The sequence below is a fragment of the Centroberyx gerrardi genome, chromosome 4, assembly GCF_048128805.1.
Source record: "Centroberyx gerrardi isolate f3 chromosome 4, fCenGer3.hap1.cur.20231027, whole genome shotgun sequence".
NCBI lineage: Eukaryota > Metazoa > Chordata > Actinopteri > Beryciformes > Berycidae > Centroberyx > Centroberyx gerrardi.
The window spans coordinates 28,237,659-28,257,224 of record NC_136000.1 but is presented as its reverse complement, the minus strand read 5'-3'; the positions used below and the strand labels follow the sequence as shown (position 1 = coordinate 28,257,224).

Genomic DNA, 19,566 nt, shown 5'->3' with positions numbered 1-19,566 from the left:
TATGGTTTGAAATTTTCTGAACTAAAGGTGCACTTGATTCACCTTCCTAGACACTCGCAAAGCTTCAAAAGTGGGGAGAACATTTACATAAATTACCATGTCCTTGTGGGGTTTTTTTTCAGGCATGCAAAATTTCTTGAGCTAATGTTTGGCCAAGGTCTATTTTTCTTTCGCCCACCTCTCCTTCCTTCATCTCTTGCATTTTGCAGCCGCTGCCTGTTTCCGCCTCCTTATTGTTCTTTCCCGCTCTCCTTCTTAATTAGATCGGTTACAGGTGGCCTATTTATTTCGCACAAGATTAAAAGTGAGAACGCGGTTTGGAGAGATAGCAAATTGTGCAGGTGAGGCAAGAAAATAATATGCACTCCACATCCAACAGATGCTAATTCAAACTCAAGTACAGCATAACAACCAACATAATGAAAAGCATAAAAGCATAAGGCAAATGAGGAAAAATGACAGGAAACTGAAAAAAGAACAAGTACCGGTTCTGTAGAGTCTCACGGCGCATTGGCGATGACATTTAGACCTAATTAATGATTAGTTTAATGGAGTGTGATCTCTTGGCTAACTAGCTGACCAGCTGCTTTCATCTCCTCCATGGAGAATACAGTAACATTAGGCTAACTAGCTCGCTGGTTAACGTTAGCAACTGAACTGTTAGCAAACATAGCTTATAGCATATTGCATACATACATAGAAGCTTATACAATGATGTACTGTATTATAAAATGCTAGGTATATATTTAAGTTTTAGCTTTATATATATATATATATATATATACAGTATATATTTAGATAAACAAAGGCCTACACTCCATGCAAGCTAAAGAACTCAGAAGCTAGCTCTCCTGCCGTGTCACGTGGTCGAAACTAATTTACATACAAAGAGAATTATGGGAGGTTAAAATTACAACTAATGATTCATTTTTAAGTGTAAGTTACATTTTCACTTACTTCATTTTGAGAATTGTATACTGTTCAATAAAGAAGTTAATTTGTACAAAATGATTTTTCCCTCACCATGATGAAGTGCCCAGGTATAGAGCAGTGAAGTGTCTTATGTTCAGTTCCCCAAGCTCAGTTGGACTCTTGAAGGCTGGCGCTGCCACGGCTTAAAAAAAGAAAAAAAAAGAAGAAAGAAAGAAAGAAATCAAGTCTGTTCTCCTCACTCCCCATTGTCTCTCCCCGCAGAACGTGTACTACACCAGCTCCCAGCAGCTTCACCTGGGAGTGCTGAGTCCGACGATCGATGACGACGACAACAAGTGTCTGGTGGATGTTAACAGCAGACCCAGGCTGCTGGAGTGCAGCTACGCCGCCACCAAGCACATGAAGCTCACCTGGACGTTTACTCAGGTACAACACACACACACACACACAAGGCACTTACTTAGGCAAAGGACTCCCATTATATGTACAGTAAAATACCTACATACCTAAATGCTAAGGAACTGGGAACTCACATGGACTTTTACTGATCTAAGAAGCAAACTGATGGATTTGCAGTGCAACACATGCGTACTGAGAACTGACAATGCCCTTGTACAGTCTCTCACAGGGAAGACATTACAAACTCACACTACGCTAATGTATTGCCCCCAATTCAGGTTCTCTGTTAAGATGTAGTCTTTGATCTGCCTCATTGGATTCATTGCTTTCCTAATTGGTATTCTGTATGCAGCTGAAACTTGCCTGCTATTTCTTGTCTGAGGAAGGAAGATCCATAATTTTATTCTGCTTTTTTTCTTTAATAATTGAGTGAGCTTCACGCCTATTCCTCCCCGCTTTGTTTCTGATTCTAGGAGGCACCTTGTCTCATGTTGTGCGGCATGGATCATTCTTCCGCGTTACGCAATAGGCGTTTTAAAGGCACATCTGCCTCAGATGGATAATGAGCTTTCACACATCCACACTTTCTGACTTTTAACAACCCCCCTGTCTTATTTTTAAACTTCAGACTAGCAATGTTGTCTTAAAAAGTGACAGATAAGTAGGGGAAGCAGGGTAATTAGTATAAATAAGATATACTGCTGTATTGTATTCATGCCCTTGGCACCTCTAGTGTGTGTGTGTGTGTGTGTGTGTGTGTGTGTATGCCTGTGTGTATGTACACACACTGTTTTTGTCCCAGACAACGTCACCCTGCATAAGAGGCTTGCTTAGCTATATCATTAAAATGTGAGAACCATCTTCTCTCTCTCTCTCTCTCCCATCCTTCCTTCCTCCCATCTCCTTAGTGAACAATAGCTCTCCATCCCTCAGCTTTTCCTCAATAGCCTTAGCTACTGGGCACACTGGCAGTGAATTTTGCTCTAATTAGCTTCGGCCAGAGTCAGAAATCGCACACTCCCAACTTATGTCAGAAGTCAAAGAGATGAAACCCATTAGGCGAACTCCCGCGGGGCTTGAAATAAGGAAGCACTCCATTTTCCTCAAAAAAGTTAGGCAAGAAGTCAAATAAGGCCCGGGGATTTTGAAGATTTTGAACTGCTCGCTTTTTAGCGGAGCAGATGAAATGTTAGATGTATGAAAGATTCAGAAAAGGAAGGGCTAAAATGAAATGCTGTAAGTTCACTTCATCAACCTTCTTAAGTCAGAACTGTTCCCAATCACATTGGTCAGTGGACGTGGATTAGTAAAAAGAAAATGGAGTCGAACTAATGTGCGTGTCGTAGCGTAGGTTTGAACCCCAGCTCACGCTGTACTGTCGCTTCTCGCTTCTCTCTTCTCTCTTCTCTCTCCATCCACAGACTTTTCTAAACAAAAGCCTTTCAACAAAATCCAGCATGATGCCAGAAAGCTCAATGTTCTTTCAAGGACAACAGTCTTTTTAACTTTTTTTGCCCTTTCACTAACTACATTTACTCTCTATTTTACATTATGTAGCGGTACAGAGAAAAATCTAAAATCTTCCATCAACCAAGGCTGGTGCTGTCAGGGAGGTCCATAAGAGAAATGGCTGTGTGCAAATAATAACCAAGAGAAAAAAGAGACGCCTGAAAAAGCTTGTTGTGTTGTGGCTGCAGATCAATTCAGTGACATTCAAAGTAAAAGTGAATAGTCTGATAAGGTCGACTTGTGTACAAACGTAGGTTACTGTGACACAGTAAACTGTTGTAGCCTGAGAAGAGTCAGCTCAGTTAACCTGAACAAACTGGTAACTAGCCTGTAAGCTAACTTAACAAAGTAACCACAGTTTGCCAGATATAAAAAGTAGACGAGGCAACTATGAAAGCAACCGATGTTAATGTTAAAGGTCCATATTCTAAACTTTCCAGTGTTTTATTTTCTGTCTTGAGGTCCATTCAAAGCTGTGTGTGTGGTGTCATGTACCAAAAACACTCTCAATCCATTTTTACACGTTCAGTTTCCAGCATCTCTCTGAGCCTTACCAAGAACAGGATGTTTCTGTCGCTGTGTCTTTAAGACTCATTAATATTAACGACCCCTCTGTTCCGATTGGCTAACCGTTTCAAGAGTGAAACGTGAGACACCGCGGCCCAGCAGCTACAGGTGGGGAAAACTCTCCGGTAATAAACAATGACAACCGCTCAACTGCTTTGAAAAACACACTTTGTTAGTCTATTATTTCTTACAAAAATGATAATGAGCGAACCTTTGTGACGCCACAAAGTTACGGAAGTCCAAATGGCTCGTTTAGAGGCTCGCTTTTCTAATATGGATTGTGTGGATTTAGTTGGCGACCGTGCGTTTTGATACTTTCACCTTGTTTAGATAGACCATCCAACTGCTTTATAACCAAAGATGCAAGGGGAATCCTGTTTTACACCATATGGGACCTTTAACATGCGACTACTAGCCACTACTAACACTAGCTTCTACTAGATACGTTAGCTAGTGTGTGTCAGATGTGTTTTCAACAGTGCAGTGATGGCTAGCCAAACAGATGCTATGGTTAGCTAAATAACAAGTTAACATTATCTAAACACATAATCAGTCAGATGTATCAGTGGTGAAATGATCAGTTCCCAGTCAAAAACAGCACAGAAATTAATCATGCGTATAAAATTTTGTCACGGTCAAGTCATACGTTTAGAAACATAATCACCTCAGACCTCCAATATGGCCGCCAGAGGGTGTGTTACATCACATGAATGCCCTCTATTACTGCCAAAACAACATAGAGGTGTCCTGCAAACTAACCAAACCATTATAGTTATATGTGTGGATGTGAGTGTAGCGCATACGTGTCTTTATATTTTTGTGCACGCGAGTCTGCATACCTATATGCATGCGTGGGTGTGTGAGTGAGTGTGTGTTTGATCTCTAGCGCTGAGGATATTATTCTAGGGAGACCGTAAAGACTGTAGCTGGAGGATCTGACACAGCTTATGGTGTTTGAAGTCAGAGGTCCTCCCTGCCTAGAGAGAGAGAGAGATGGAGATGGAGAGAGAGAGAGAGAGGGCACCAAGAGAAGAACAGGGAGACAGAGACAGGTGGCGGGAGACAAAGAAGAAAGGTATGGAGATAGAGATAGAGATGAAGGGAGAAGAAAGAGGTGGAGATGGAGAGAGATGTGGACAGAGAGAATAAAACGAGGGAGGAATGGAGCGGGAGAGGAAGAGTTATGGGGAGAGAGATGCAGTGGAGGAGAGAAATGGAGAGAATAAGAGAGAGAGGGAGGGAGGGAGTGTTTCATGTGAAGCGGGCAGTCGGTATTTGTGAATTATTGATAAGTAGATCTTTTACAATATTGAACTGAGCTTGACCCTGAGGGAGCGGCCGTCAATGAAGAAAGAGAGGGAGGGGAGGGGGTGAAAGAGAGAGGGAGAGAGAGAGAGAGAAGTTGGAAGAAGGAGGGGGGGAGAGAGTGATGAAGAAAGGGAAAGTGGGAAACTGCCTTTAGAGAAATCTACCGAGAGCAGGTAGTATTGTTTTATTTTCTTATATCAGCTTCTTGTTTTGTTGGTCGGTTTTATTTGTCCCTTTTATGGACACCGCTTCCCTTCCGGTAACCCAATAAAAGTTTCATCTCACAAATGCAGAGCACACCGCCACCGTTCATTATATTCACTACGGCACACACTACACTACAGCAAAATCCAAAGCGCATCACCAATAGCACTCCAGTGTTTTTCGTTTTTAAAGGAGAGCGGTTAGTCCTCCCTCCCTCGAGCGTTTTTATGAGTTTTATGAGCCGGGGACAGGAAGGAGAGATGCAACGACGCCGTATTAGTCAGGATTTGAACCCATGCCATCAAGGCTGAGACATCAGGAGAAGCCACAACTCTTAGTGTTGATCACAATGTTCACAATATATAAGTCCAGTAGGGATGGGATGATATGTTTATCTCACGATACAATACGATACGATACGCGATACAGGGTTCACGATACGACATGACCACGATACCATGTAATAAATAAAAGTTCAATGACAACAAAGTCTGACTGTGCAGAATTATGTTTATTTCTGAGCCACACATCTTTCTAGCAATGGCATTGTCTTGCTAGAATGTAAACAACAATTTAACAATGTCACTACAAAGTGTAAATAATATCATTTGGATGGAGAGCTTGTGAAGCTGTGATGGTCAAGCGTCTCATTAGTGATTACTACAGCAGAATAAAATGGAGCTAATAACACGATTCATTTTTCTGCCCCACGATACGTGTTGTCACATATCTGTATTGCGATATATTGAATTCCAATATTAGCGTCCCATCCCTAAAGTCCAGACTGTGAAACTGCAGGCAGTACTGGAAGTTTTACACAGTTTACTTTCTGCACTGCTGCTGCTTTACACTGTTGTTCTACGCCCAAGAGGAATCATTTAGGAAAAACTGCACGATTAGTACAGGATAGATGTATAATAGATGGGACTTCTACAGTGGTTATCAGACTATTTATGAAGCATCTCAGTGTAGCATCGCTAATCTAGGATCAGTGGCCAGGCATGTTTCATTCATTACGATCAGAATTTTATAACCCGCAGTTGTATTCTAAAAGATTCTTAACACAGCAAATTCCAGCTGATGTTTTATATGCACACTGCACACACACATTTGGCTTCAGTCACTAACAAGTTCGCCTCTTACCTTTTATAACAGGCATTTTGCACAGTTGTCTTTCCACTAAAAGCAGTTCAACTCACAAAGCACATAATTAATGGGTGTAGTCATGTTAAACGTAAAGAAGTAGAACTTTAGTGGGAAATATTTAGCCAGGAGAACAGTGATGAATACTGCACTTCTGTGTAAGGATTCTTAAAAAGGAACTTAAAGCCACGTTATGCAATTTTCACACAGCAGCGAAAGGCAGCTGCTTGAATTTTGAGGATCTAGGCTGATTTTTACATAAAAATCTTGCCCGGTGCAGCTTTAAGATAAACTGCATTTGCACAAACACTTCACGCTCGACGGCCCGGTATCCTTTAGCTTTTATTCTTGTCATAGAGCTCTTAGTTACCACATCCTTTGAGGTGGATGACACGATGATTGAGGGGCTGGCTGACAGATCGCCTGGCTGGCTGGCTGGCCGACTGACTGGCTGTCTGATGGCTTTCTGGCCGGCTGGCTGGCTGGCTGACTGACTGATTAACTGGTGTTCCCGCCTTAATAGCAGGGAATCAATAGTGCGGTCCAACTCTGCACTCGGCAGAATGACAGGCGGGCACGCCGCTGAATTGAGGACAAGGTGTTGGACACATGCCAGACATTGGTGTGTGTACGTGTGTGCATGCGTGCGTGTATGAGTGTGTGTGAGAGAGAGACAGAGAGAGAGAGAGAGGCTGCGTGTTTGTGTATGCTCCGACTCAGCTCCTATACACTCAGTCTGAGCCGTTCTCCTCGGGGGGAGAGGAGGGGAGCAGGGAGGGAAAGCGTAGACTTTTAAGTACACTTGTTGGAAGTCACTCAGGAGGTCGTACACTTAGAGAAAGGCAATTGACTTGTCTTAAGCGGAGGTGGTAGGAAAGATCATTGTGATTATCTTAATGGATTTTAAGCCTGCTTTTACCGTACACACTGGCGCCCGTCAGCGCGGTCCCCGATGACGAGTCCCTCCTGCGCCCGTCCCGGACGCCGCTTCTCCTGACGGCTGTCAAGAGAGCCGTGGAGAAACGTTGCATTTTGTGCAGTGCAGTAAAAAGTGGGCGTGAGTTTGGAATTCTAAGATTCAGCTCTGAGATACTGAGCATCAAAGATTTGACATACTGTTGTGTACTTTCTATCTTTTTAAATATTTAACCCCAATAGGTTCTTTTTAAAAAATAACACCACATAAAGTAACATTCAAAGATCATGAATATGTGGATAACTGGAGTTTTGACTGAAAAAAGTCAGATAGAGCCGCACAATAACAAATTGTTCCAGTCTGTTCCCCAGTGCTTTCAAGGGTTTACAACTTCCAGAGCATTCTCAACTCAACTCTGAATTTGTTTGCCAGTCTGTTGCTGTCAATCATGTCCATATGCGCCAAATCATCTCCCGCTTGTTTATTGTTTGTTAGGAACCCCATTAGCTAGTCTTCCTGGGGTCCAGACATACAAGACTTCAAATTCAAAGAGGAAATGTAAAAGCAACAGTCAACAAATACACAGTTATGAAAAAAGACAACAATCCATAATTAAGAACACTTCAATAGATGAGCTTCCCGGGAAACCTCAGCCAGGTGACAACATTCTTGAAACGCACATTAGATCTGCCTTTTTGATGCTTGAATAAAAGAGTTCTTTCATCCTTTTTTTAAAAGACAGTTTACTTTTTGCTGATACTGAGAGGGAACATATTCTACTGAGTAACTTCCTTATATTAAACTATTGATCTTGGTTGGGGGTGAGGGGTCAACTGATAGATCGTTAGAAATCGAATGAGATTTATCTTAGTTCCTAACACAGTGTGGACTAATCATTTGACTGATTAGCCTGTGATCAATGTAAATAGAGGTTAACTGTTGTAAATCCAATATGGGAGTCTCAACAGAGCTAGATTGCCCTCTCTTTTCCTTCCCTCTCTCTCTCTCTCTCTGTCTCATGTGTAAGTGGGTGTGTGAGAGAGAGAGTGTGACATGAGTGTGTGGAAACGTCGTTCCTCCAAGCGATCACACCTACACGTGTGCGTTAGCCGGTAAGTGGGCAAAACCGCGCTAAGGCAGCTGTGTACACAGACAGGCAAAGGCTGAGCGAATCGATATCTTTTTAGGGAGTTGAAAGCCTCAAGGAGAACTGTAGTTTTTTTTGCTGTTCCACTCAGGTCCGTTTTTTTTTATTATTGTGTAGTGTAGTGGACTCGTCTCAAAGCGGACTGCGGCGTTTGCGGTACGATCCAGCCTCTTCAGAAACACTCTGGTTCTCCTCTCTGGCCCCCTTTGATGTTCGCTCCTCTGTGTTTGTTACTGCGGCTGATGTAAAGCGTATTGATTTTAAAGCGGGCTTCCTGAAGCCCACAATGAGTTTGACACAAATGAGTTTGGTCTGTTCTCCTGGGGCTCCGGCTCATTAAAACATATTACTGTTCTTGCCATATAAGTACGAACCTATTTTGGGTCCCAGCCTATTGCTGAACAAATCAAGATGCACACACACACACACACACACACACATACGGCCTGGCATTCTTACATGACTCTCTCTCTCCCTTTCTCTCTCAATTTACTTCACAATTCACTCGACGAACAGTATTGCCAAAGCATCTAAATGCAATTGAATGCAATAATACAAATAAATAAATAGTACATAACAATAACCATCTAACATTAAAATAATTAATCCAAGTGAGCAAAACAAAAACAATGGGTGCAGGCTAGATTTAGAAAGAACAAATCAGTATAACACTTAGATATAATTATCTCCTATTGATTCAATTTCAACATGTTGGCATCGGCTTCACTGCACATTTACAATGTTGCCAAAGCAAAAATGTTATGAAATGACACTACCTAATGTCACATAATATAACCATTAACACATATAACACATCTAATGTTACATATTAACATAACTTAACATTAGGTAAATATGTGATGGGATGTGCCAATCAGGTTTTCTTGGGCTGATTCTGACTGCTGATTTTTAATCAGTGTGATCAGCTCATCACTGATCTAATCACTGATGCATTTTACTTTCTACTAACAATGGCAGATCATGTAGAAGTGCACAGCAAGCATAAACAGTAAAAGTCCAATACAGCACTGTGTTTAACAGACTGTTCTTATTGCTGCATGTGTAAATAAATCATAGGTTTTATCCAAACATAGTATATAGCACATGTTTTGTGCTTGATGACTGGGTTGTTTATTCACCTATTGCCACTGGTAGTGCATTCAAAGTTTTTCAATGCGGCAGCAAAGGCTCTGCCTTCTGTCCAGTATATGAAACTGGTTCTAATCTATAATCATAGGCTGAGAAATTCTAAACAGAAATGAACTTATAATGTCAGATGGACAACATGCCTACGCTACTAACATTCTGCTAACAACTTGGCTCAAATTTTTTGATTGGGCAGTTGAAACGGTGATCAGCCAATCATGATGAGCTATTTAGAACATTTATTGCCCAATCATGATTGCTGGCCGATCGATTGGGCGAGACTTCATATATTATATTCCCTCTCTCTCTCTCTCTCTCTCTCTCTCTCTCTCTCTCTCTCTCCAGGGTGGCTCCATCCAGAACAGCGAGACTCAGCATTGTCTGGAGCTGGTGGAGAGCAGACAGTCAGAGTTCAGTTTCCAGCTGGCCATTCAGGACTGCTCCGGTCAGAGATGGACCATCACCAACATACTGACTGTCCTGCCGCAATGACCGCAGTGACACAACGCAACCGCCGCAACACATCTGTCTAGTTCTGAACTAGCGAAGTCTAGTTCAAGCGAGGAATTGCGCTGCTGCAAACGGGAAAAACAAACTCATCCAGATCAAAGATGGACAGTCGCCGAAATCCCTGACCATCAACAGTGAAAAAAGAGTTCTGGGGCACGTAGAAGAGTTACAATCCGGTTAGAAATGGACTAACATGCTGACCGACACAGGGAACTAAGCACCCAAAAAATGAGGATCGGCAGAGGATGTGTCTTTAACGAGATACAGTTAAAGACGTGCTTCAATCAGTTATGGACCATCAGTAACCTAATAACCATTTTATACCAATGACCTGAGAGAAGATAGACTCATAGAAGGGCAATTGACTCGAGTCGGGGCTCTTAAAGCTCTCCAACCTGCGACCGAGACCAGAAATACAGTCTCTTGTTCCAGGAGACAGCCTCATGAAATCATATAACTACTCTGGTCATGGGGCCACATGGCAGAAACAGGCCCATGATGCATTTTGGGTAATAGCCCCTTAGTGTCTCTGACCATCCTGGCAGGATGCACCATAGCAAATTGAGGGAGTATGGTTTAAATATGTATGTGTGCTGTATTTGCAGAGGGAGAAATGCAAGGTGTGTGATTGCTCATGTCCGAGAAAAAACAGTTTTCAGATCCAAACTGATTTGCAACACAGATTGCCCTTAGCGGGGGAGTCGTCACGTACGGGAGATGATATGAGGAGAATGTTATGTCTGAACGCCTGCTTTCTCCGTCGTTTTTCGATGGAGGAGACAGGTACGGAGTTATTACCGTCGGACCCTGCGCGCCTCAAAGAGTAGATGGGGCGGATGCTCACCGCTTTCCTCGGTATCGCACAAAAGTGAGAACTGTGACAGCGTAATGGAGGATAACCAAGAAGTCGTTTAAACTCGCACCTTGATAGAAATACTATCCTTCAGCCGTTTCGGGGAGTGCGCTTTCGGAATTAATTTGATCAGAAGCGTGGCCGTCTATCACGCTGGCGGGCCCCGGGATTTGTGGGTTTGGAGACAGGGCAGAGACTCATCCGGAAAAGAAGATTTCATACTCCTCGCTGGCGTGGATTTGCTGCTGTGACACCAGCACACGATAACGCAGAACTCTGACTCATGCAGCGTCGATACGTTTGTGTATTTTAAGCGGACCCGGGCAAATTGGCTGTTTGGAAGTGATGTGTTAGTGTTGAGGAAGATCAAGCACACCTGAAGTACTTTGTATTCAGTACAATATTCAGATCTATTCTTGTCCAGGTCTGATTCCAAGGCAAGCACATCAGTTTTCTCAACCAGGCCGAGAGTCCACGAAGCCTGAGAGTGCAGGTCAGAGCAGGGAGGGTCAGTGGCTGCAAGGTTGCTGGTTCCAATCTCATCTTCATGGGAGACTGACAGGGCAAATGAGGAGTTAAAGGGAAAATCCACCCTAAAAAACTTGAATGAGAACCCTGCTAAAAAAACAGCTGTTAGTGATGCACCTTGCATTCCTGGGTCCATCCTGTTTTTCGGCGATGTATTTTTCTGACGTAGACGACGTAGACGTGTATTTTTCAAATGTAGACAACGTGACATCGCGTCCAGATATTTCCAGCACAGCAGTGGAGTTCGATAGCAGAAAATGTTTCGGCGATCTAAAACATCAGCGGAAAACGTCAGGTTTTGGTCAGTCCCTCAGAATCAAAGAGCAAGAGCTTCTTTCTAGAGCCGCCATTTTGCACCAAGAGACGTTCAACAATCATACAGGGAGAAATCCATCGTGGAAGAGAGAGACCAATTTCTCCACCAACAGTAGCCTCAATGGACCAGAATGCAATGCAGCTACAAGACATGTAGAATAAGGGGCGTGGCTCACTTTGCCCGACTGGAGACACTTTCGCTCTGCTATGGCTATCACTCTAGACGTAAAACCCTGACTGCTGAAAGTCCACACTCCTTCTCTGGGGGGTGTCGAAAGGCATTCTGGGAAATGTAGGAAATCACTAACTGAAGTTGAAGTAGACGAGGCAGGTTGAGGGAAAGTGGCTACAACAAAAACTTAATTACAACACTTGATCACAAAATAACTCCTGGAAATAACAGTGTGAGAGTATCTGAAGGTGGATTTTTCCTTTAAAAACCTGCTGCTGTATCCTTGAGCGGTACACTACAGTAAATACACTGGGGTGTGTGTGTGTGTGTGTGTGTGTGTGTGATTAAGAAACTAAAATATTTATCCTATTATTCTATTTTAATCTATAAAAGCTTTGTTCCTTAAAGCTCTGAATCATGGGTATTCACTGGGTAATAATTTGCACAAATTCAACAGAGGGGATTGTGAGCCGGTAAACTGGCTTTTCTGCACATATTTTCCCTCAAATCTATAGCTAAGGAAGGGGAAGGCATGCAAAAATTTGTGTTAACAAAGAAGAGTATCATCTCTTCTCATCCCCCGTTAAACACATTGTATGGGTCTGACTGGGCGTTTTTGATGTGTGGATGTGTTTGAGTACGTTTAGCTTTTGAGACTTGCATAGACACTGCTGTTAAATGATTTACTCTACATTTACAGTGCTCCAAAAGTTACACACTGTCAAAAAAAGGTTTTAATTAAATATAACCCCTCTGCAATCAATCGCCCAATTATTCAAACCCCCAGCTTTCAACAATCTCTATCAATAATTCAACACGAAAACAGGACGAACCTATTCATTATTAATATTAATATCATGTATTCAAAACAATTTTTTCAATCACGGCCCGTTGAGGTACCAGAAAGACAATCCAGTAGTGAAGCAGTGGTAACGCCTGGAGGACTGGAACTGTATGGCTTGTATTTAGCTACCATGTAGCATGTATTACCAAACCCCCTTGTTTCATTTCTGTTCTTTTTGTGGCTCAGGTTTGTCGATCCTGAAATCTCAACGGTATCTCGATTTATGGGGAACTGTTAATGTCACGTTATGGAAATGTCTAAGCTATTTTATTAGTGTATTTAAACTGGAATATTTATAAATACCTACAGTAAAAACCGCTGATGGCGAAACTGATCGTGTGTGACCATCTGTCTTTTCACATCTGCTGACAATGAATATGCAATTACTGGTCAACAGATAATTTCCCCACTGGGAGCATTGGGGGACTAGCGGGCTAAATCCTCGCAATATTGTGGATTTGAAACTGGCAGACGACCGATGCTGCATCTGATTTTAGGGGCTGCACAATGCACTGCTACATACTGTGATCACCATTATTAGTCTTGACAATTTGAACAAAATTGCTTCAGAAATGACATAAAAGTACGTTTTTAACCTTGACTCTACTATTGTCCCGCAGTAAAGGAGTTGGATGTGCTATCTAAACATGGTGAAAGTATCAAAACTAAATCCACACAATCCATATTAGAAAATTGAGCCTCTAAACGAGCCGTTTGGAATCACAAAGGTTCGCTCATTATCATTTTTGTAAAAAATAATAGACTAAAAAAAAGTTTTTTTCAAAGCAGTTGAATGGTTGTCATTGTTTATTACCGGAGAGTTTTCCCTACCTGTAGCTGCCGGGCTGCGGTGTCTCACGTTTCACTCTTGAAACGGTTAGCCAATCAGAACAGAGGGGTCGTTAATATTAATGAGTCTTAAAGACACAGCGACAGAAACAGCCTGTTCTTGGTAAGGCTCAGGGAGATGCTGGAAAATGGAAAAATGGATTGAGAGTGTTTTTGGTACATGACACCACACACACAGCTTTGAATGGACCTCAAGACATAAAATATAACACTGGAAACTAGAATATGGGACCTTTAAACACGTTTTGCAGCCAAGTGAAGAGAGAAAATACTGTACCTAATCAATATTAAGATGATTTAAGTCTCAACCTACCTGTGTCCTCACAGAGTGGCAAGCTGGCGTCTACTAAATTTTAAATTAGTTGGAAAGATACAGGTTGCTGAATAGGAGAGGAGGCATTTACCTCAGCGTCTCCTCCTGAGCCTCTCCGTCTCTGCTGAACTTAGAGTTTGGCATCATGAAACATGTATGAGATGGCACTCTCCAAGCACAACTAACATCAATCCCAGTAATGCCGCTGTTTACTCTCCCACTCTCTCATAAAAGCCATCATTTGCATGCACACACACACACACACACACACATTTCACAGCTTATTTCACCATTTAAAGCAAGGGAATAAAATAGAAGTGGATGCTAAGTGTGATTCATAATCTGTGAGGTGCTAATGGGGTTGGGAGCAATGGATTCCATATAATGGATTTACAGTAATCTCATTAAAAGAAATGGTGAATGTAATCCAATACATCACAGACCAAATTGCAGATACTTGCACAGATTTTAATAACGGTAAGTTCTGGGTGTGAGTGACTTTCTGTAAATTGGAATATGTTTATGTTGATCTATGTGTGTTTGTGCAAGGGTTAGACCAATATATTGGGCTGATATTGGCTTTTATTAAACATTAGAAATTGTCCAGTCATGCGGTCCACTGCTGATATAATGGAGGTTCCTTCTTTGCCACAGCTACATAAAAACAGTCCATAAAACCTGCAATTAAAGTTTATTTTTTTGCACATTTTATCTGTTCATTTAACTGTTCAATGTTTTTTTTGTAGATGAATTCTCCATTTAAATGAGTTTCCCTACAATTGCAGAGTCACTCTGCCTTAAGGAGCTGCTAACCCGCCTAAAAGAATTTAATTAGTCTGGGTTTCAGTGGAGAGTTTTAGTGTCCCATGATGGTCTGGGCTTTCCCACCCTGGCAAGAATAAAACACTGAATACTTGTCATTTTCTGGCATGAAAACTGTCAAATTTAAAACAAAATCTCATCTATGGGCGACTTCTGTCTAAAAACAGTACCTTCAAAAACCCATAGTGGAGGAAGCCTAGTTTGAGCTGGATTGCAGCCGACCTCGGGGCAGCTGTGTGGGCCTCTGCAGCCTCGCAGCCTCCGAAGATCCACTAATTACCACCCTCCAGGCAACATCCTACTCTCCGGCTGGACTCTCTCTCTCTCTCTCTCTCTCTCTCTCTCTCTCTCTCTGTCCGTCTCTCTCAGTCCCACTCATTCCCTCTTTCGCTCTGTCATTATCCTCTCTGCTCTCCCTCCCTCTCATCCCTCCTCCCCTCTCTTTAATTCACTCTGTCTCTCCCCCCCCCCCTCTACTTTTAATAGATACCTTTTATAGAGAGGGCAGCTCTTCACTAAATGGGCGTCCATGCTTTTACGCGGTATACCTCCTAAACAGCGTTTCCGCTCTGTCTGTTTAAGTGATGGAAGTATTTCTATCGACGATGCGTCATACAAGCTGGAACTCGCCACTTATACTGTTTGGGGGAGTTGCCATGAACGCCTCATGAATAAGTCTCTTAGATTCTCACGGCATTAAAAGGAGTGTATCCAGTGAACCGTGAACACACACACACACACACACATCCACGACGACGCATTCGAAGAACGCAGCGCTAAATGGCGGCTGAGCAATTAAGGCCCCGCGAGGCGCTCTGGGGCCTCGACGGGAGCGGTAATGATGCGGCGTCGACCTTTGCTCACGCCTCATTGGCTCATTCTTCTGCTGAGTAACGGCTGCGTCTTAATTGAAGGGTAACACTTCGTTAACGCGGTTGCCAGGTGACCACAGAGACTTAATTGAAGGGCAACCCTTCATTGGATCTGATCCCGGGCATCAATCAGGCGTCCTAACGAGAGCCGGCTTTTGTCTTGTTGGCATTGTCCCGCGTTGAAAGGCAGCTGCTATGTTAGAGGGGTCGGATACAGGAAGAGGAAGGGATTGTGGGAGGGAAAGGGGGGGGGGGGGGGGGGGTGAAGAAGATAAGGGGTGCAGAAAGGAGAGCAGAGGGCAAGAGAAAGGAGGATTATGGGTGCATGGGAGAGAGGAAGAGGGGGAAGGAGAAGGGGGCTCCTTGGGGATCTGATTATCAGACGGAGCAAATGCCACATCAGCAATATTTCTTACCATGGAAATGAAAGCACTCCTGGCAGGAAGGGTGTAATCTCCTGTTTCTAATTGGACGAGACCTAAGCTCAGCAAGAAAAATGATCAGAATTTCGTTGGAGGATGGAATGACATTGAATTCCCGCGCTGCTCGGCGGTTCAATTTCTCAAAAGATGGCTCTCTCGTTTGGCGGGCTAAGTTCCCGCGGGCCATATGTAAAAACTCAGGGATACATTATATTAACATTTTTTTATTCTAATTCTGTGTGTAAAACAGTGAGGGGAAATATAAAAGTATTAGTAATCGGTGCAGTTAAGCGAACAGAACTTCAGCTGTCCTTAGGCGGGTATAAAAGTATATCCCATCCCTACAAACAAGATGAGAGCACTAAAATGTGGAAATGAAGGCTTTTACCTTGTCATTACAGTGGTAATGGAGGGAGAAGGGCAGGAGGAGGTGTGCGTAATTTGACATTAGCATGAATACAGTATATGGGTCAGTGGTAATTAGGCCGAGGAGTGGGAATACTTGATTATACCCAGAGAAAGAGGTGAGACGGTTCGCTCTATCATCATGAAAACACACGTCGTCCTGCCCATTCACCATGACAGTTGCCTGATAAAAAAGCATCTGAGGAGAGCCTCAAATCAAACCACCGCCAGGTTGTGAAAGCTCTGTGTGTCGCTCTCAGTCTTGATCTCCTCTCAAAAAAGCTGGAAAAACCCTGACCTGGAGCGGGCGGGAAACTCATCACCCCGAACTCTCTCTCTCTCGTTGCTCCTATGGGCGCCGGCTGTCAGCGGGGAGTTGAAACAGCTCGGCAAAGGTCAGCGGAGGTGTGGGGGATTGATGAAAGATCTGCCAGCTATCACCGGGAGGAGCGGGGTTGATAGAGAATCTGTCAGAAGACACCGGGCCCTCGCTCTCTCTCTTTCTGCCCACTCCTAGAAAACTACAGAGACATGAAAAGAGAAGTTGATGCATCCCCCAGGATCTCCTACATGCAGAAAACATTGGAAAATAAAACAGAAAGAGATCTCATGCAGGTCTGACGCAATGAACCAATTTAACGCAACATCGCTGGGAAAGTTCCACACAGCGTTCGTATTTCACAGCGATGACAGGATGGGAGCGATATTATCTTTCCATGCCCAGAAAGCTTAGGACTTATTAGTACTGTAACAACCCTGGCAGAGGCCTGCGAACCTCCCTGCCAAGTGCGATGTGCCCGTTGGTGTGGGGGTTGTGCTGTCACTGGGGGAAAGTGTGAGGTGTAGGGAGTTTTTTTGAGTTATTAGTCAGGACGGTGCGACCTACAGCTCGGACAGCAGGACGGTCCGTGGCGGAACTTTGGAGTTACTCCACCCCGGGGGTTACTGTGTGTGTCACCGGCTGCAACCTGTCTGCACTGAGGGATGATTCACCCAGTCATCCTCGACTCGGTAGCCGCATCGACACGTGATTCAAGATCTGGCAAAGCAACGTCAGACTGGATTTAACCCGGGGCGATGCAGGGCTAAAGGTCTAGATTTCATTGGCGGGCTCTATTATTACCCAGAATCCCTAGAGGTCTTCATAGAGCAGAGGGCTAGGAGGAAGTTGTTTGTTTCTTTTCTGGATCTCTGTGTTTTGTGTGTAGGGTGAATACCACAGTTTCTCCTTAGAGGTCAATAAAGTTTATCAATCAATCAATCAGTCAATCATTGCCCTACATCTGGTTCACATATAAACCTAAAAACTATTCTCTTGTTTGTATCAAGCAGCAGTCCTTAGAATATGAGCCACCCTCTGTCACAGATGATGGATATCTCTCATGAGTAAACACACTCAGCACCAAGAGGTGCACAGCCACGGAGTTACACAGCTGTATTCAAAGCCTGGCGGCTAGAAAAATGATATTAGCAGGTCTGTCATGTACAGAGCAGTGGGATATATTAAAGCTAGGAGCTGTTTTAAAACAAGTTGGGGCTCTGCCAAGAAAGTCTCAGAGCAATATCTTCGGCCATATGGGTGGGGAATGTATTCTGTTCGGCTGGCACAGGGCTCTCTGACAATATTTAATATTGTATAGATTTAACCTGCTGGGAAATCATGTTCAGGGGGTCTGTGGGGCTTAAATGTAACTTCAGTTCAAACAATGACTGTTGTTACACTCACAAAATATGTACCTCTATCAGTTTCTTCCACTTCATATCATTTATAAGGTATTTTCTGATTTTAAGAACACATCTTTTCCTCAAATTTAAATGTGTAATTTCTTAATGAAAGCAGAAAGCAATGCAGTGTTTATTTGAGGCTACTTCCATTTATCAAATGAAAACATGTTGGGTTTTTTTACCAGATTTTGGTAACATTAAATCAAACCCCAAAAGCTAGAGCTTTACTGAGCTCAACAGTGCAATACTGCCACCACGCGGACAAATGTGTGAGCTGCGCAAGTATCCATTCTCTCACTGATGTTCAGCATTGCTATAAAATGACTGTTAAATTTTAAAATGATTGGTTAAATCACTGACAACAAAGGACTGCGACAGTTTAAACTGGAAAAAGCTGGTTAAAAAAAATCACTAAGCGGAACTATTAATTGAGCCACCGGCTTTTTCAGTTTAAAGGAAGAGGGAATCATATTACGGTTACACCGATGTTACATGTGTAAGGGCGCTTCCTGTTTAGGAATCTTCAGCAAGTCGCAGAAAAATTTGGGTCATGTTTCAAAATGTTTTGAGTAGATTAGCGACAGAAGCAGGTCGTGTTCAGCGGTGTGTGAAATATGCTCCTCTGCTCCGGCCCGTAACGCCCGCCCCCGTGTCGGTAAGAAGCTTTACGGATGTGAAGGACGAGGCGCAGCAACCTTTCGACACTTCGCTGCTCCAGTTCCTCGTCTGTCCGCTGTCCAAAAAGCCACTGAGGTAAGTCACAGGCAGACGAACTAAAGCTAGGTCACATAAGCATTAAGCTAGGAGAGGTTGTGCTGTATATGACTATTAAACAGCCAAGATTTGTTATTGGATACAACGCCAAGCTTCTATGAAACGATGGTAAACAGAGATTAAACGGAGATTAACGTTAATCAATTTAATCTAGTTTAATCTCTATGGCAGTAACACTGTTGTATTGAAAACAAAGAACGGAGATGTTCAATAATTCGTTTGTGACTGATATTAGTGAAATTAATTCGTAATAATTTAATCTTTCGCAAAGCATTGCAGCGCTTGAACAGTGGCTAATGCTGCGTTCAAGTCACATGGGAAAGATATCGGTAGATACAAGCTTCCTAGTTGACAATACTGATCACCTCAGCTTTCACATGGTGAATACTACTAGAAAATACTGTTCACTCAGCTTTCAGATGGTGAACACTACTAGAAAATACTGTTCAGCTACATTCTTAAAAAATATATATTATGTAGTTAGGATACATTCAAGAACCATTGATAACCGTGTGCATCAAATGGAAGTGATATCATTGTGTTGCTCTTGTCCCGATTCTCCCCCAGGTACGAGGTTAAGACCAATGAGCTGATCAACGAGGACCTTGGCATCGCCTATCCCATCATTGACGGCATCCCTAACATGATCCCTCAGGACGCCAGGCTCATACAGAAAGACACAGAGACCCCAGGTGAACCAACACAAGGATAACCATAAAGGCACGTCATCACGGGACGTTCAGGCACTGGATTTTCTGCAACACTGTAATTGGATCCTGCTCGACCCCGGCTTACTTTAAATGATATGTTGCATTACTGCAGATTGAGAACTTACACTGCAGTCTAGCCACTTAGCTGAAACTCACATTCAGGAGTAGCTACCTTAGCCT

The 19,566-nt window shown here is 43.1% G+C and overlaps 2 protein-coding genes across 2 annotated transcripts in view; both read left to right on the top strand.

Annotated features, from left to right (window-relative positions):
* The window catches only part of galnt18a (UDP-N-acetyl-alpha-D-galactosamine:polypeptide N-acetylgalactosaminyltransferase 18a), a 111,468-nt gene extending 101,704 nt beyond the window's left edge, over positions 1 to 9,764 (top strand). Inside the window, exons 11-12 of the mRNA XM_078282905.1 lie at positions 1,195 to 1,359; positions 9,618 to 9,764. Coding sequence (XP_078139031.1) covers positions 1,195 to 1,359; positions 9,618 to 9,764 — 312 coding nt within the window. The remainder of the gene's footprint in view (positions 1 to 1,194; positions 1,360 to 9,617) is intronic.
* Positions 9,765 to 18,400: 8,636 nt separating this feature from the next.
* On the top strand, positions 18,401 to 19,401 carry pyurf (PIGY upstream open reading frame). The gene is made up of 2 exons (XM_071895914.2): positions 18,401 to 18,655; positions 19,244 to 19,401. The coding sequence occupies exons 1-2, from the start codon at positions 18,453 to 18,455 to the stop codon at positions 19,386 to 19,388; spliced, it is 348 nt and encodes a 115-aa protein (XP_071752015.1). The 5' UTR covers positions 18,401 to 18,452; the 3' UTR covers positions 19,389 to 19,401.
* Positions 19,402 to 19,566: the final 165 nt, after the last annotated feature.

What these genes read in the sequence shown, in the direction of transcription:
- pyurf (XM_071895914.2), top strand. Translation starts at nt 18,453, where the DNA reads ATGTTTCAAAATGTTTTGAGTAGATTAGCGACAGAAGCAGGTCGTGTT. An exon ending in CTGTCCAAAAAGCCACTGAG is followed by an intron (nt 18,656 to 19,243) that starts GTAAGTCACAGG and finishes ATTCTCCCCCAG; the next exon opens with GTACGAGGTTAAGACCAATG.